General features: G+C 34.6%; 1 protein-coding gene across 1 annotated transcript; it reads left to right on the top strand.

The window, feature by feature from the left end:
- Positions 1–4,455: 4,455 nt before the first annotated feature.
- LOC134841254 (pituitary homeobox x-like) lies at positions 4,456–8,244 on the top strand. Its single transcript, XM_063857110.1, has 2 exons — positions 4,456–4,977; positions 7,229–8,244. The coding sequence occupies exons 1-2, from the start codon at positions 4,761–4,763 to the stop codon at positions 8,170–8,172; spliced, it is 1,161 nt and encodes a 386-aa protein (XP_063713180.1). The 5' UTR covers positions 4,456–4,760; the 3' UTR covers positions 8,173–8,244.
- Positions 8,245–14,977: the final 6,733 nt, after the last annotated feature.

Below are 14,977 nucleotides of genomic sequence, written 5' to 3'. Positions count from 1 at the left end.
CGTTTAATTGAATGAAAAATGAGCGTTGTCAAATATAGAGCATTATGGCAGACCTTTTATTGCTGATGTAATTGATGATCTGCTTCTGCCAATTTTTACGGACTGTTTTCTTGAGAACTGTCAAGTAAGTTAAGTCCACCTATAAGACCCGTAGATCTGTAGTTCTTTTGGCAGTGTCATGCCCGCACTCAGTAAAAAGAGAAAAAGATAGATTATAAGGGATTTTTATTGCCAGTCTCCAAAACTTTCAAAAAGCATTGATTATAATCGATTAAAAATGGTTTATAATCAGGGCGGATCTAAGATTTACTCGAGGGGGGGGGGGCGGATTTTCAAAAAGAAATCGAAAATTTCAAAAAAAAAATGGCGACCTTTTTTTTAGGTCGACCAAATTGATTTTTTGAGCTCTCCCAAAAAAACTTTTTGCCCCTATTTTGGCAAAATTTTCTGCGCCGCAGGCAAATTTTTGAAAAAATCAGTCAAAAAAGGCGTTTTTAGGCACTTTTTGGAAAATTTTAACCAAAAAATTGCGTTTTTTCGGCGCGCGCTCCCCCCTCAAAATTAGTAAATGCCGCCGCCGAAGGCGCCTTTAGAAAAAAATTTTAGGGTCGGTCGGCCAAAAATGGATTTCTTAAAAAGTACCAAAAGGGGGACCCTTTGGGTGGGCAGGGTGTCGAATCCCTGAGGGGGAGGGGGGGGGGGTTTGGCGTCCTCCCAACCCCCCCCCCCCCCACTAAATCCGCTCCTGATTATGATGTTACTATATTTTTCGAAACAATAATAATCATTATAATCGAATATAATCGGCTATAATTGATTATTTTTTGAAAGTTTTTTTTGTCAAATTTTAATCAACAAACAAAATCGCTTCAATCCGTTCTATTTATGTTTTGTTTTGTGTGCTTTTCAGTTGGTTACCGAACTAAAACAACTGTTATTTCGTATTTATAGCTTAAACTTGACTAATATTCAATTTTTACTGTGTTTTCATGCTCTTTATTATAATTGATTTTTGTAAGATAATATTTTGATAGAAAAAGGGATTATAACCTTTTATAATTGATTATAATTTTTCCGAAAATCTATTATAATCTCGTATAATCTATTATAATAATTTTTAATCCCTTTTTCTATCAAAATATTATCTTACAAAAAAATTAATTATAATAAAAAGCATGAAAACACAGTAAACATTGAATAGTGTTAGAGTTTAAACTATAAGTACGAAATAACAGCATGTATGTACGTATGTCTGTAAGTATGTGTGCATGTATATATGTATGTATGTATGTATGTATCTATCTGTGTATGTATGTATGAATGTATGTATGTATGTATGTATGTATGTATGTATGTATGTATGTATGTATGTATGCATGTATGTATGTATGTATGTATGTTTGTATGTATGTATGTATGCATGTATGTATGCATGTATGTATGTATGAATGTATGTATGTATGTATGTATGTATGTATGTATGTATGTATGTATGTATGTATGTATGTATGTATGTATGTATGTATGTATGTATGCATGTATGTATGTATGTATGTTTGTATGTATGTATGTATGCATGTATGTATGTAGGTATGTATGTATGTATGTGTGTATGTATGTATGTACATTTGTATCTATGTATGTATGTATGTATGTATGTATGTATATATGTATGTATGTATTTATGTATGTATGTATGTATGTATGTATGTATGTATGTATGTATGTATGTATGTATGTATGTATGTATGTATGTATGTATGTATGTATGTATGTATGTATGTATGTATGTATGTGTTTATGTATGTATGTATGTATGTATGTATGTATGTATGTATGTATGTATGTAGGTATGTATGTAGGTATGTATGTATGTATGTATGTATGTATGTATGTATGTATGTATGTATGTATGTATGTATGTATGTATGTATGTATGTATGTATGTATGTATGTATGTATGTATGTATGTATGCATGTATGTACATGTGTATGTATGTATGTCAGTTCCTTATAAACTTTTTGATAATTTTTTTTCTGCATGTTTTGTTTCATTAAAGAAGAGTCAAAGTTGAGCAATAATTGAACAATTTTTTTGCTTGATTAGGCACCAGTTTAAAAAATGGTCAAAAATAAACTCACATCAACATTGTCCACTGTGCGACAATTTTCCGTTACATGCAATTTTCTGAACCTTTTAAATCGATGTTTTTAACTCTCTTGATACATTTCTAGAATACGGTTACGCTCTGCAAGTTTGATAAACTTTTTAGGAATCTAACAAGTAGTTCGGAAATTGAAAATTTCTGCTGAAGTTAACAGTTAAAGTACGCTGGGTAAATTTTGTAAACCTCGCGCTATTTCATTCGAATTCCGTGTTAACCTTTGAATACCCACATTGAATAACTTCGTCAGCAAAATGAATATTTTTAAGCGAAAACAAAATTATTTTAGATTAATTCAAGGTAAAAATATACAGATTTTGTTTCCTTACCCGCTTTTTATGCGGTATCAGAGAAACTTTCGAGAAATTTCAATCTCGGGCAACTACAACAGTTCAATTTTAAGGCACAAAGTGCTAAATAAAAGTAGCACAAACTCTGAGGGTTTTGGTGACCCATTGCTCAAGATTGCAGGTAGATGATAATTTTTCTAACTATTTGAAAAATGGGTAAGAACTTCGTCTTCGGGTGCGTTTTAGCTTTTTTTCTTTGTTTTTTCATCTTTTTTGTTTTAAAAAGTTCAGACACAAAAAGCTTATTAACAGCAGCACGCAATCTTAGGTTCTTTGGAGACCCATTGCTCAAGGTTGCAGGGGAATTCTATTTATTCCGGCTTTCAAATTATATTTGGATGTGTTTTAGAAAAAAAAATCAAGAAAAAAACTAGCAATAGATTGTTAAAAATTCTATTTAAAAAAGATTTTCTGGACACTAAAATCGATCTGTTGAGACGCTTTTCAGTTGGATTTATATGGATTTTAGTAAGTTTTGGATGGATTTAAAATGATTTTGGTGAGATTTGGATGGATTTCAATAATCATGGAAACCCATCTAAATAGATTTTTAAGGCACTTAAATCGGTCCTAAGTTTTTAAGAAAGATTAAAACCGATTTAAAATGCATTCTAGTTCCTAAATAGTGCATTTTTAACCAAATTGGATCGACCAAAAATTGATATAAAATGACATTAAATTAATCGCAAAACATTTTTGCCAGCGTTGAATCATTGATTAGCTACATCTTACTAAAATAACAATGAGTTTTCTTAGTATTATCTTCATTTTGGGCCATCAAAACTATTTGACTTGTCAGTGAAATTGTTCAAATATTAGCATAGATGAAAGTCAGAGAAAGGGTTACGGTGGAAGGGTGTTTAGGGGTTGTGTGGGTAAGGGAAGTGGAGGCTTTTGACAATTGGGCAATTTTCACAGTTGGATTGGGCCAGGGACTTAGTTGGGCTTAAATGTGGTGAACCAAAAGGCAAAATTTATGATTACTTGACTCGGAGGAAACTAAGTTACTTTTTATCCAGCCTAAAAACAAATTTCATTGCGAAAAACCCAAAAAATGATTGTTTTTGTTGGTCAATTCAATAGTTTTAGACCCAAAAAATGATTGTTTTTGTTGGTCTATTCAATAGTTATAGATGTTTTGCTTAGGATTTTTACTTTAGGATTTTTAAAATTATCAACAGTGACGTTGTCGAAAAAATTTTCGGCACTTTGTTTTGTCGGTTTAGCGGGCATTTGTGGAGCGCAGAGCGTTGTCAGGTGAGCAGGGGGGATTGATTAGAGAGTGTTTGGGATCGGAGGGGGATGGGATAAACAAATTATGTAGGCCTGCTCGCTTCTGAAGTACACAGTACTCTGCAGTTAATTTTTGCTCTGCTAGTGACATAGTGGTAAATAAATGCAATAAAGAGAGCGAGGCGAAATTGCAGTAGACCTAATTAACATCAGATTGATAAATTGAGGTCTGTTTAAATCAACAGCAGGTTGGCATTGTCGTCCCACTTGCCTTAGTTTTCCCAGAGACGTTTACCCAGTGCCTGTTCTGAAATGGGACCAAGTATCCAGAAGGGAAGAGGAAAGCGAGGGAAGAGGAGTGAAGGTGCTAATCAAAACCAGGTGTATCGGATAGGAGACCAGGTGGATGAAGGGTGTCGGCTAATGCGACGCCAGACGATCAAGCGAGGGTTCCTTGGATGTCGACACCTGGTTGTGGGGTTGCAAGTTGAAAGACGCCCGACCCGGCACCACGGTGATTGAGTGAGGGGAACGGGGAAAAAAGCTCAGCCCACAGTCAAGTGGAGGGATCTCGGATTAGCACCCATTTGCAAATGTGGCAAACGGAACCAAATGGCCGGGGTGCTAAGACTGCTAATACCGCTAATGCCACCCCACGCACCCTGTAGTCTAATTGTAACGCGACAGTTACGACGGCTAAAGGGATCTTCTAATTTGTTCAGCTTAAATCCACCTCTGCTGCTGAACAAATCCAAAAAACATCCAATCACAATCTCAAATCACAATCATAGGATCCAGGACCAAAATAAAAACACATTCGCTCTCGGTCTTGGTAGATCAACCTTTCTCGAAGTTTTCTTTGGTCAGTTAGTGTTGGACTGAGCTTGTAAAATCCCAATAAGTAAACAATCGGATCCATCAAAGCTTATACCTTCCTATATCATTGAAACTGAGCCTGGACCGTCTGGAAAGCTCCTCTGATCAATCGCAGAGGACTCACCTAGAAGCTCGCATGGACTGTGGCGGAATCCTTCCGCCTCCCTTGCCTTTGCCACTTCCTGGAAGTAAAGATCCATCTCACGACAAAACGAATCTCAGCCAAAACCGGCTTCTTGCCCAAAATCAACATCAACTTCAGTCTGGATCGGGCAACGGGGCGGGATCTCGAGTTGAAAAGGGTCTTGCGGGTGTTGTGTTCTTAGACGCAAATCAACAGCACAAAACGAAAGGTAACTATAAAAGAGCAGCATATTGCAAAAATAATTAATTGTATCACAGGAAGAAAAAATGAAAACAAAATTTTTTTCTTGAATATCTGCAAATCTTGTGATGCAACAATCTTCCGGGATCTGAGAAAAAAACACTCAAACTTTTGGTTAGTCAACTGATATTATTTAGTTTTTTTTTCATATGAAGAGACCATGGGCTTCTTGGGTGTGCATATGTGTGTGTGTGGGGGGGGGGGGGTGGTGTTTTACTTAAGGGGTTCGAACCACTAATCACCCAATGGATCTTCCTTTGGTACTAACTTACCGAATCCAACTTTAGCTGACCAGCCTTTAAATTATCAATAAATGACTTTGACGCCAATATATACTAATTTTTGAGTTGGGAGCGCGCACCGAAAAACAGATTTTTTTGTCAAAACATTCGAAAACGTGCCTAAAAACGGTTTTCTGACTTATTTTTTTTTCAAAACAATGTCTTTGGCAAAAAAATATTTCGCAAAATAGAATCTTTTGGAGAGTTTGGAAAATCAAGATGATTGACCTAAAAAAATGGTCAACAAAATTTTACTTTATTTTTCCGCCCCTCTCGAAAAAGTCCTAGCAGAGACGACCTCTAAAGAACGTTCATTGTACAAAGAAACTAATTTTAGCTGTGCAAAGAAAAAATGTTATTGGAGCTTAAATGGTGTTACTCGCTGGTCGAGATTAAGTTCTTTGAGATTAAACTATTTTGGATGAATCAAACATAGGATTGACTTAAGCCTGATAAGCTCTGATCTACCTGTACCTGATCGTTGAATCAGATCATAGATTACCTATGATATCCCATGATCCCCATAATACCCTACCTGTATATACACACTTGGATCCCTAAATCCACCACAAACAGTATAGTTGTTCTAAAATGAGAGATAACCGATAAGTCTGATCAGTTGAAATTAACCCCCTTTAAAACTGTTTTCTTTCTGAATTTTTTTCTCGTTCTCTAGTTTTCAAGAAGTTCTGATCACCTGTTTTAACTCCAAAAAATTGGCCTCAATGTGATCGTTATCATGTAATTATAGCAACACCCTCTTTTGGAAAAACTCCTGCCTGTAAGTGAAAAACTGATAATTAATTTTATGAAAAACTCTGATATTTTAGAGGCCATTAAAAATACTTAAAAGGCGTTATTTCAACAAATATCTACAAAATTTAACAAACATCTACAAAGGGTGGTATGAGTTGGGCCGTTTTCGAATCCTTAATGGAATAATCTTTTGCCATCTTGACTACGACACATCATTACATTTGAATTAGCTGAACAGATATCAGCAACCTGTTTAAACGCAAACACCCCTCCCCTCCCACTCTTGACATCTGGGAAAAGACATGCCGGCCCGGTTTCACGAATTCGACAGTTGACGGCGGAGTCTGGGATAAACTTGAATTTAATAAACGTCACGCAGAAATAATTAGGGGATTTATGAGTGGCGCTTTATTGGATTGGCGAGATTCGAATGGAATGGGTGGGGGTGGTTGAGATTGTAGGACAAACAACTCTGTATGTTCACACGTGGATCGCGGCCACTAATGATTATTGGTTAGAAAGGATCTTTATTAAAATTTACTCCGAAAGACACTAAAATCAATAGTTTGCAGTGAAATTGAGATACGTTTGAGGAGAGAATAGTTTGAAAATTAATAAAGCCACTCTTTAACTTCCAGAAGAGAGTTTCAATATTAGATTGAAACTTGAGAGTGCCAATAAAGTTTTGTGGCCGTTTGGCGCAACCAAGTCTTGTCGGTGTTTGAGGAAAAGTTATTAATCTTTTTAAGACCAGCGGGACTTTATTAATACTAATAAAGCGAAACAGACTTTATTGCAGATAAGATGGCACGCAGTTCAGACCCATTACACACTGGGTCATAATCTATATTAATCATCAGTGCCCGTTTAAACTACACTTAATCTCTCCTCTTCCACCCGAACCTGAAACAAATAACCCAAACCACTCAAACCAACCAGTCTTTATTTTCCAGTTATTACCTTTATTATCCCAGCAACCACAAGTGCAAGTTCATAGACACTCTTTTTATACCGAAATAGAAAAATCTGTAGTCTATTTGCGATCTTTTTGAGCTAAAAATTGCACCAGAACCAGGTAAAATATATAATATCGGATATTCGGTTTCTGTTCATCTGGTAGATCTCAATATATTCCAAATATAAGTCTTTAGTGATATTAAACCAACGCTTTTATTTTTCTAGAGACGTCCAGTTTACACGATTCTCCCTCCGCAAAGATATCTCGAGGAGTCCCGGTGTCCAAGATGGTGTCTTCAGCAACACCCATTGTCAAGTCAGTCTCAGGCGCCAGTGACATCTATCCTTTGCAACCGAACCTCCTAGGTCCAAACGGAACTGGATCCATGTTGGATAGTCATCCAGACCAAATGTCTCCTTCAACCGGGCCCAACCGGGAGAGAAGACAAAGAACCCAGTTCACCTCGCACCAGTTACGCGAACTGGAATCCATGTTCGCCAGAAACCGTTATCCAGATATGGCAACGCGAGAAAGACTTTCAGCATGGATCAGTCTTTCGGAAACTAAAGTTCGAATCTGGTTTAAAAACCGAAGAGCCAAATGGCGTAAGAAGGAGCGACACTCCGCGACCTCTACCCCGCAGAACCCGGCACCGTCTCTGGATGCTGCGGCGGCTGCTGCTGTTGCCTGGAAACCAAGCTCTTTTCTCCACACCACACCTTCAGTGCCTTTCAACTATCCGCATTACGACCCTTTAAGACAATCTCTGGTATCTGCAGCAGCTCCCAATTCTTTCAACGTCGACTCAAAAACAACGTCTCCTTTCATCGCACCTGCGAACGCGTTCGGTTCTTGTTCGGCCACGCCTTTCCGACCTTACACTCAACCATCTTGGAACCTGTTTTCAAACAGTCTTCAAACTCAGTTCCCAGGAGTCCAGGCATTCGGAGCCCACTCGTATCCAGACCCAATTATGGACCACCATCTGAACCCATTCGGACCTAGCGCTGCAGCTCCTCTGGGTTCAGCGAACGACACGCTCTTAGGTGGAGCCCCATCACACCCAAATCCCTATTCGGTCAAACAGGAGTTCTGGCACGAACTGGACGCCCGGGCAAACAACACTGCAAACCAGAACAGCTGTTTTTCAGTTGCAACTAGTAGATGAATCTCAAAAATGGTAGTCGAAAACCAAACTGAAGTTCAAAAACCATTTCCTGCCTTATCTCCTCAAATTAATGATGCCTTATTTAATAATTTAAATAATTTCAAATAAGTTATGTTTGTTTTTTTTGTTTCTATTTCATTGTGTACATTTCTAAAATGCTTCTAATCTTAGTTTCTAATTTATTTTTTTTTGTTAAACGGCCAGCCACTAGCTTAACCATATTCAGATTTAAAAAAGCTAATTTCCGACTAAAAAGAAAACAGAAAAAAATGCCGCTTTGGTACTTCTTGCAAGTTTTTTTGAACATCAGTTTTTTCTCCTATTAAGTTTATTGTACAGTGGCATCCATAAAATTTATTCTAATGAAAAAACATAAGTGGTTGCTGTGGATACAGCGCAGAATGTTCCGAATCTCATTTTCTTAGGTTGTGAAAATATTTAAATTAATCAGATCAATCAAACCTGGCGCAAAAAATAAACTCAAGAACAATTTGGCGAAGAAACTCCACTAAATATTGCCATATTGCATCAATTTTTTTAATCGCGGCGAAAACCGAATGATTCTTATGACGAAGTAGTTTCTCGGCTTCAAAGCAGCAGAGTTCCACTGAGCCTGCTTATTATGGAGAAACTGAAAGATGAAGAGCCAGTCAGAAGTGAGAATCGGATAACCAAAATCTAAGAAAAATTGCTAACGATAAAAAAAACATTATATTCTGAGCATTCAATTCCATATTGGCAAATAACGCAGTCGCCAGAAACGAGACACGAAAAATGGGAGAAGAAAACTTGAAGGTGGCGAAAAATAAAAAGGGATAATTTTTTGTACACGATGCCCAAGAGAAACCCGACAATGCAGGAAAAATCTGTAGATCTTACAACTTTCTAAAAAGAAAAGTTCCTATCTTAGAACTTTCTTTAGAAAAAGCCCCTATCTTGTATCATTCTCAGAGCCTAATTTTGTAAGAAGTTGTAAGATTCTTATAAGAAAAGTTCTAAGATAGCTACTTTTGGTCAGCCCGGGAACCTGTCAGTTTTGGTCAAAAGTTTCCGCATAAAGTGCTTAACAAAAATCAATTTTTTCAACGTTTTTCAAGTTTAATACAGCTTTTTATCCTTTGATTACCTCACCTTGAGATTAGCCACATTCCAAGAACTCAAGCCTTCATAAAAGTCGGAAAACAATTAAATATTTTGTAAAAATACAACTTTAGCCATTTGAGAGCTATCAGTTTTTTTCCAAATTATAAAGTTTCCACTTCGGTTTCTTCTGAATTGATGTTGGAACGGAATGATCGAAAAACAAATTGTTATTTTTCTGAATCATAGAAAATCATTACATATTCCGATTAACTGAACGCTCCATGTCCAATATCAGATGTAAAATTGATATTTAATCCTGCCAGCATAAGTTAAGCCTTTTTTGAATTTAATATTTCGCAAGATAATATTTGATTTTGGAATATTGAAAATCACCAATTATCTTCAGTATTTGCTCGAAGCCATATCAATTTTAATATCTTTTTTTTTCTTGTTTGATTATCTAATTTGTTTTTGAGCAAAAAAATTGGTGTTTTTCTAAAAGTTAATTATATTCGTTTAAACCTATGAGCCATGTCGATCACAATTTATTGTTTTTATTATTTTCGAAAAAAATGACAAACTATTTGTGCTTGGGGGTGGTTTTTTATCAAAACATATTTCGTCTTTTTAACTAGTAACTTTTGAAAAAAAATGTTGTTGTCTTGAGCTAAGTTTATTGGAAAGTTTCGCCCGTATAGATGCTTTAAAGATTGATAACAAGGCCAATTTGGGACAATTAACGCGCGATAAATTTCGCGCTAATAATGCGCATGCCGAAATTTAATCCGCCATAAAAATTGTTCCAAATTGGCTGAAGGAAGCTTATTTCACATAATTGATTTGTTTCCAGGAGCGAAATCTATCACTTTGTATTTTATATGGCGTGTGGGGGGATTATTTATAAGAAACATTAGAAAATTTGTTTTGGAACAGATCATTAATTTTTAGAAAACAAAGACTTTAACAGGCAATCGAAACGTTTGGGACTTTTCTCTGATGCGAGCAGTTTTGTTACTCCGACTTTCCAAGAATGTGAGAAACATATATATGCCCAGGGTGAATTTTTTAAAATTCAAATCAGTTTTTACAAAACTCTGGTTCCTCGATCAATCTATCTCTTGAGCTACATGAGGCCGACCGAGTGTGCTCAGCACTATAGTAAAAAACTGTGATGATTATGGCTAAAACTGCTTGTTTTATTATCCCTTGCTACAAAATCGTTCCAAATTGAATCAATGTAGCTAATTAGTTTTTTTAATTCCACGCATGACTCAAATTGCAACACTTAATTTTTGATATTCTTAACCTAAAGCTCATAGTTTTACTAAAATTTGATTTACCCAATTATCCGAGATCAGCTAAAGGGCAGTCGGAACAATCAGGAATTTGCCCTGATACGAGCAGTCTTGTTTCATTATCTGCTTGGAGCTAAAGCAATTCTAATGTCTTTTCTTTTACTTTTTTAATTGTCAAATTTGTTTTTCAGCAAGAAATTTGTTTCAAAAATCAAATTAACCATACTTTTTAACCGTATTAACCATGTCACCCGGATTGAGGTCTGCAACTCATGTTGCGACCGATATGGATCGCCGAAATAGACATTCTGCTATCGAACTTCCATACTCCCTCTTGAGTCAAACGAAACATTTGTCGCAACATGGGTCGCGCAAAACTCGCAATATGACTCGCGTATTAAAAAAATTTCGAGCTGTTTAAATAAAGGATTTTTTTGTTTGAATAGGCATAATACAGTTACAGAGTGCAAAATAATCCATTATATACGTATTTTCAAAGTGCAGTTAACTAGATCAACATTTTTGCTGACCTTATGCAGGATCCCCACGATTAGGCCTACACATGGTCCCAAAGTAAAATATAAGCATTTTTTTGTGGGGCAACAACAAACTCGTTGCCGTAGAAAACTGAAAGCTAGAAACCATTCAAATCAAATTCAAATATAAATTAGAAAGTTTAAATGATTGCATCCATAGCTTATTTTGCTCTTGATGATGAATCAAAGTCAGAATACCGAAGTTATTTGGAGTTTGATGCTGTTAAAAATTTGTTTTGAATTACATGGTCTTCATCAAACTTTTAAAATGAATTATCCAGCTCATATTTGCGTTCATACCAAGTTCTTCACGTGGAACGTATTATTTTTGCTGCCCAAAATTAAAATTTGATTTTTTTTTCAACAGCTTCTAGATTGAAGTAAAAAGTGGAGTCCCTAAGGATTCGGCTAATTAGAGTTCTGCTGAGTTTTGCGGAATCATTTAGCAGAACAGAGAAAATATGGCTCAAAGAGCAGAAAAATTATTGAAAAATCAGAGAGAGTAAGAAAGAGAGTAAAATTTAATCTATTGAGCAAACTTTGGGAATTTGTAGGAAACTTAAAGGAAAAGTTAGGAAGAATTAGCTTGGCTTTTGTTCATTGATTACCGAAAGCGATTAAATATTCAATTTTTCTCAACTTTTTGTGGCAAAAACTACACCAAATCAGATAGTCATATAAAAAAACATCGATTATACCCAAGAAGCAAAATGTCGGCTGTAAAGCAGCCGAGTTCCACCAAACCTGATATTAATAGAGGGACCAACTGATGAAAATTCAATCAAAATTGTCATTGGGTATTCAAAATGTAGAAAAAAAAATGCGAAAAATCAAGAAAACGGCCGAGCACTCAGTTTAGTTTTACCCAAATACAAAGGCAACAGGTGATTCGATTGGACTGATATGTCTTAAAATTCGTATTGGGTAAACATTTTCAACCTGCAACCCTTACATAAAAAACATAACCGTAACAAATTCAAATTGATATTCGCTGAAAACTTTCTGCCATTAATTGAAAGCTAAGTTTACCTTGCCTTCCTATCGTTCAGTCCTTTTATCATAAGCTTCTTGACTTCTTAGGGAAAATAAAGTTTAGCTATACTTTGCTATTTTATTTAAAATTATTTATTAAAGTTTATTTGCTGATCGCGAAGCTCAATTTATATTTTGACAACTGATATAATTTCATACAACCAAACTCAAGCCTTTAAGTTTTTTTACTTCGGCTTTTCCAGTTATAGCCTACAAGCCTAGTAAGAATTTTGTTTACAAAAACTGTTTACAAAACAATTTTGAATCTAAAACAAATTTTTTTCTATATTTTTTGAAAAAATCAATTATCAAATTTTTTCAAAACATTAATTATATTGTCTGGAAATGGGTTGTCGGAAACGCCGACTTTTCTATTCCTACAAACATGTTTTTAAACAGTTGAGTAAAAAATTTCGAGAATTCGGCTAGATTGAGACATGAATCTTGAAGACCATTCTTGTCTTGACGTAGCCAAATTATCAAAAATTTCAAGATTTTGTTTTTAATGAGGTTTTTCAGATTTATGTTGCCCAAAATCTTATCTAATTTGATAAAATTTTTCTGCGTGTTTTGATCCCAACTTGTGAATTAGTTTTAAAATATTCATGATTTGTGATGTTAATTTTGACTTTTACAATTTTCAGACAATATAATTGATAATTCCTAATTTTTTGATAAATTATTTTCTTTACTCATCAGAACCAATTCAAAATTGGAATTCTTGCCACTAAATTTATGAGTTTTCCTACACAAGAGAAAAATTTGGTTCTGTATTCTCCGGCAAAATATAGATGAAACAAACTTTGAATTTTTAGTTTTTTGGAAAATGTTTTGCATACAATTTTCATGAAAAATAGCCTAGCGAAGAGCTGAGTTTTTTTACAATTTTCTGTACTAATAGATTCGTACCAAAATTGTTTCATAAGCAAGTTTCGATTATGACAACTGTATGACGTTTATTTTTGGTCAAACCCGGTCCTCAGAAACCGCATTAAAATCTTTTAAAATCAAATTTTTTAAAGAATCTATAGAGTTCATAACGCTAAAATTATCTTAGACCACCCCGCATCCGAAGTTTTAGAAGGCTTAAATTATCAATTATAATGGATTATGCGGAATTTTTGACAAATATATATATAACTGTTTCTGTTTTAAAAAAAAATAAAATTACGTGTTTGAAGGATTTATAGTCAATTATAAACGTGATACTTCCAAAAGGATAAATTATAACCTCTATAATTTATAATCTCATCTAATCAAATATAAATGGTCATAGTTTAAAGGGAAAAACTGTTTAAAATTACCTTAACTTGCCAAATTACCTTAGTTTGCCAAAAGTTTTCACGAAAAAGTATATGTACTTTGAGTCTTATGCGTTATTATTTTTCTGTCGAAAACAAACCTCTAAAATTAGAGGTCTCTTAGCATTTTTGGTTCATCTGAACCCAGAGTTTTACCACGAAACCAAAGTTTCATAGATATCTCTTCAATTTAGTTGGAATAATCTCGCGGTATGTGAAAAACAACTTTTCCAAATAAGTCATGAAACCATTACAATGCACCAGCGGATTTATGGGGGAGAGGTGGACGCCCCTTTTCTCAGAGATTCGACTCCTGCCGACCCAAAGTGTTCCCCTTTTGTACTATTTTGCGCTTGAGATATCCAGTTTTGCCGACTGACCATAAATGTTTTCTAAAAGCTCCATCGGTGTGTGTCAAATTTCTTTTCGGCGCAGCAGAAAATTTGATCAAAATGGGGTCCTAATTGTAATTTTAGAAAATTTAGAAAATCAACTTACTCGACCCAAAAAATGTCGAAAAATTTCAAAATGTTCATTTTTTTTGAAAATTTACTTCCCCTCGAGAAAATTCTAGATCCGCCCTTAATGCAATAAATTATTTTGAATGAAAAACTGCTAAAACGGTTCTCCGTTTTTCATATAAACCAAGGTCTAAAACAAAAAGGCAAGCAAAAAAATTTTCAATTAATTATAATCGATTAAAATGGATTTTTTGCATAGCAAGTAAAAAAAAATTGAGATGAAATTAATCGATTATAAATGAATAAAAAAATAGATCGATTAATGATCGCTTATAATCGATTAAATTGTTTTATAGTTGAATGTAAATTGTTTTCAAATAGAAAGATTATCATCTATGATCAACTGATTATAATAAATTTTTTCTCAGTTTTAGTAAGACTGCTACTAAAATCATACTTTGATCGATTATTAACGCTGGAAACTGAATGCAGGATGTAATTGATTTTTTTGAACTTTATGAAAACCCTTCATTATCCATTTCACTGTCTAATTGGGTTTAATGCAACCAATTTTTTACTAGTACTACTAGGATTATATTCCAGTTTCAATTTTGTTTTGTTTATTCGGTAACGTTTCAATCAGTCTCAGACGAAGTATTTTTCATTTTACTTCCTTTTTATGTTGTTGATGTTGTTGTTGTTGTTGTATTTTCGAGGTTAAACTTTCTGCTGTCTGATGACGTATAGAACCAATTAGGAAATCGATTGAATGTAAGAATTAAAAATCGCGTGTCTATTATCTTCCCTCATTTCTGTCCGTTCATCTTGCCGTTGTTTTGCAGAATTCTTTTGATGTGATCTAAATACAAAAAAAAATACATGTGAATTCGACTCTTTTGAAATGTTATTTATTTGTTTTTTTGCTTATATTTTTCAACCCACGTAGATTTCTTACTTGATGTATAAATATATTTTGATGGTAGAAAGCTTCATTTTTTCTGCTTTTGTCTCCGATCATGATTCAGCTTCAAAATAAAATGAGCTTCAATATTGAGTTATCTGCTATTGGTTTTTACTATTAACCAATTTTATTCCTT

The sequence above is a fragment of the Symsagittifera roscoffensis genome, chromosome 3 (assembly GCF_963678635.1).
Source record: "Symsagittifera roscoffensis chromosome 3, txSymRosc1.1, whole genome shotgun sequence".
Lineage (NCBI taxonomy): Eukaryota > Metazoa > Xenacoelomorpha > Acoela > Convolutidae > Symsagittifera > Symsagittifera roscoffensis.
This window is presented reverse-complemented; position numbering and strand designations above follow the sequence as displayed.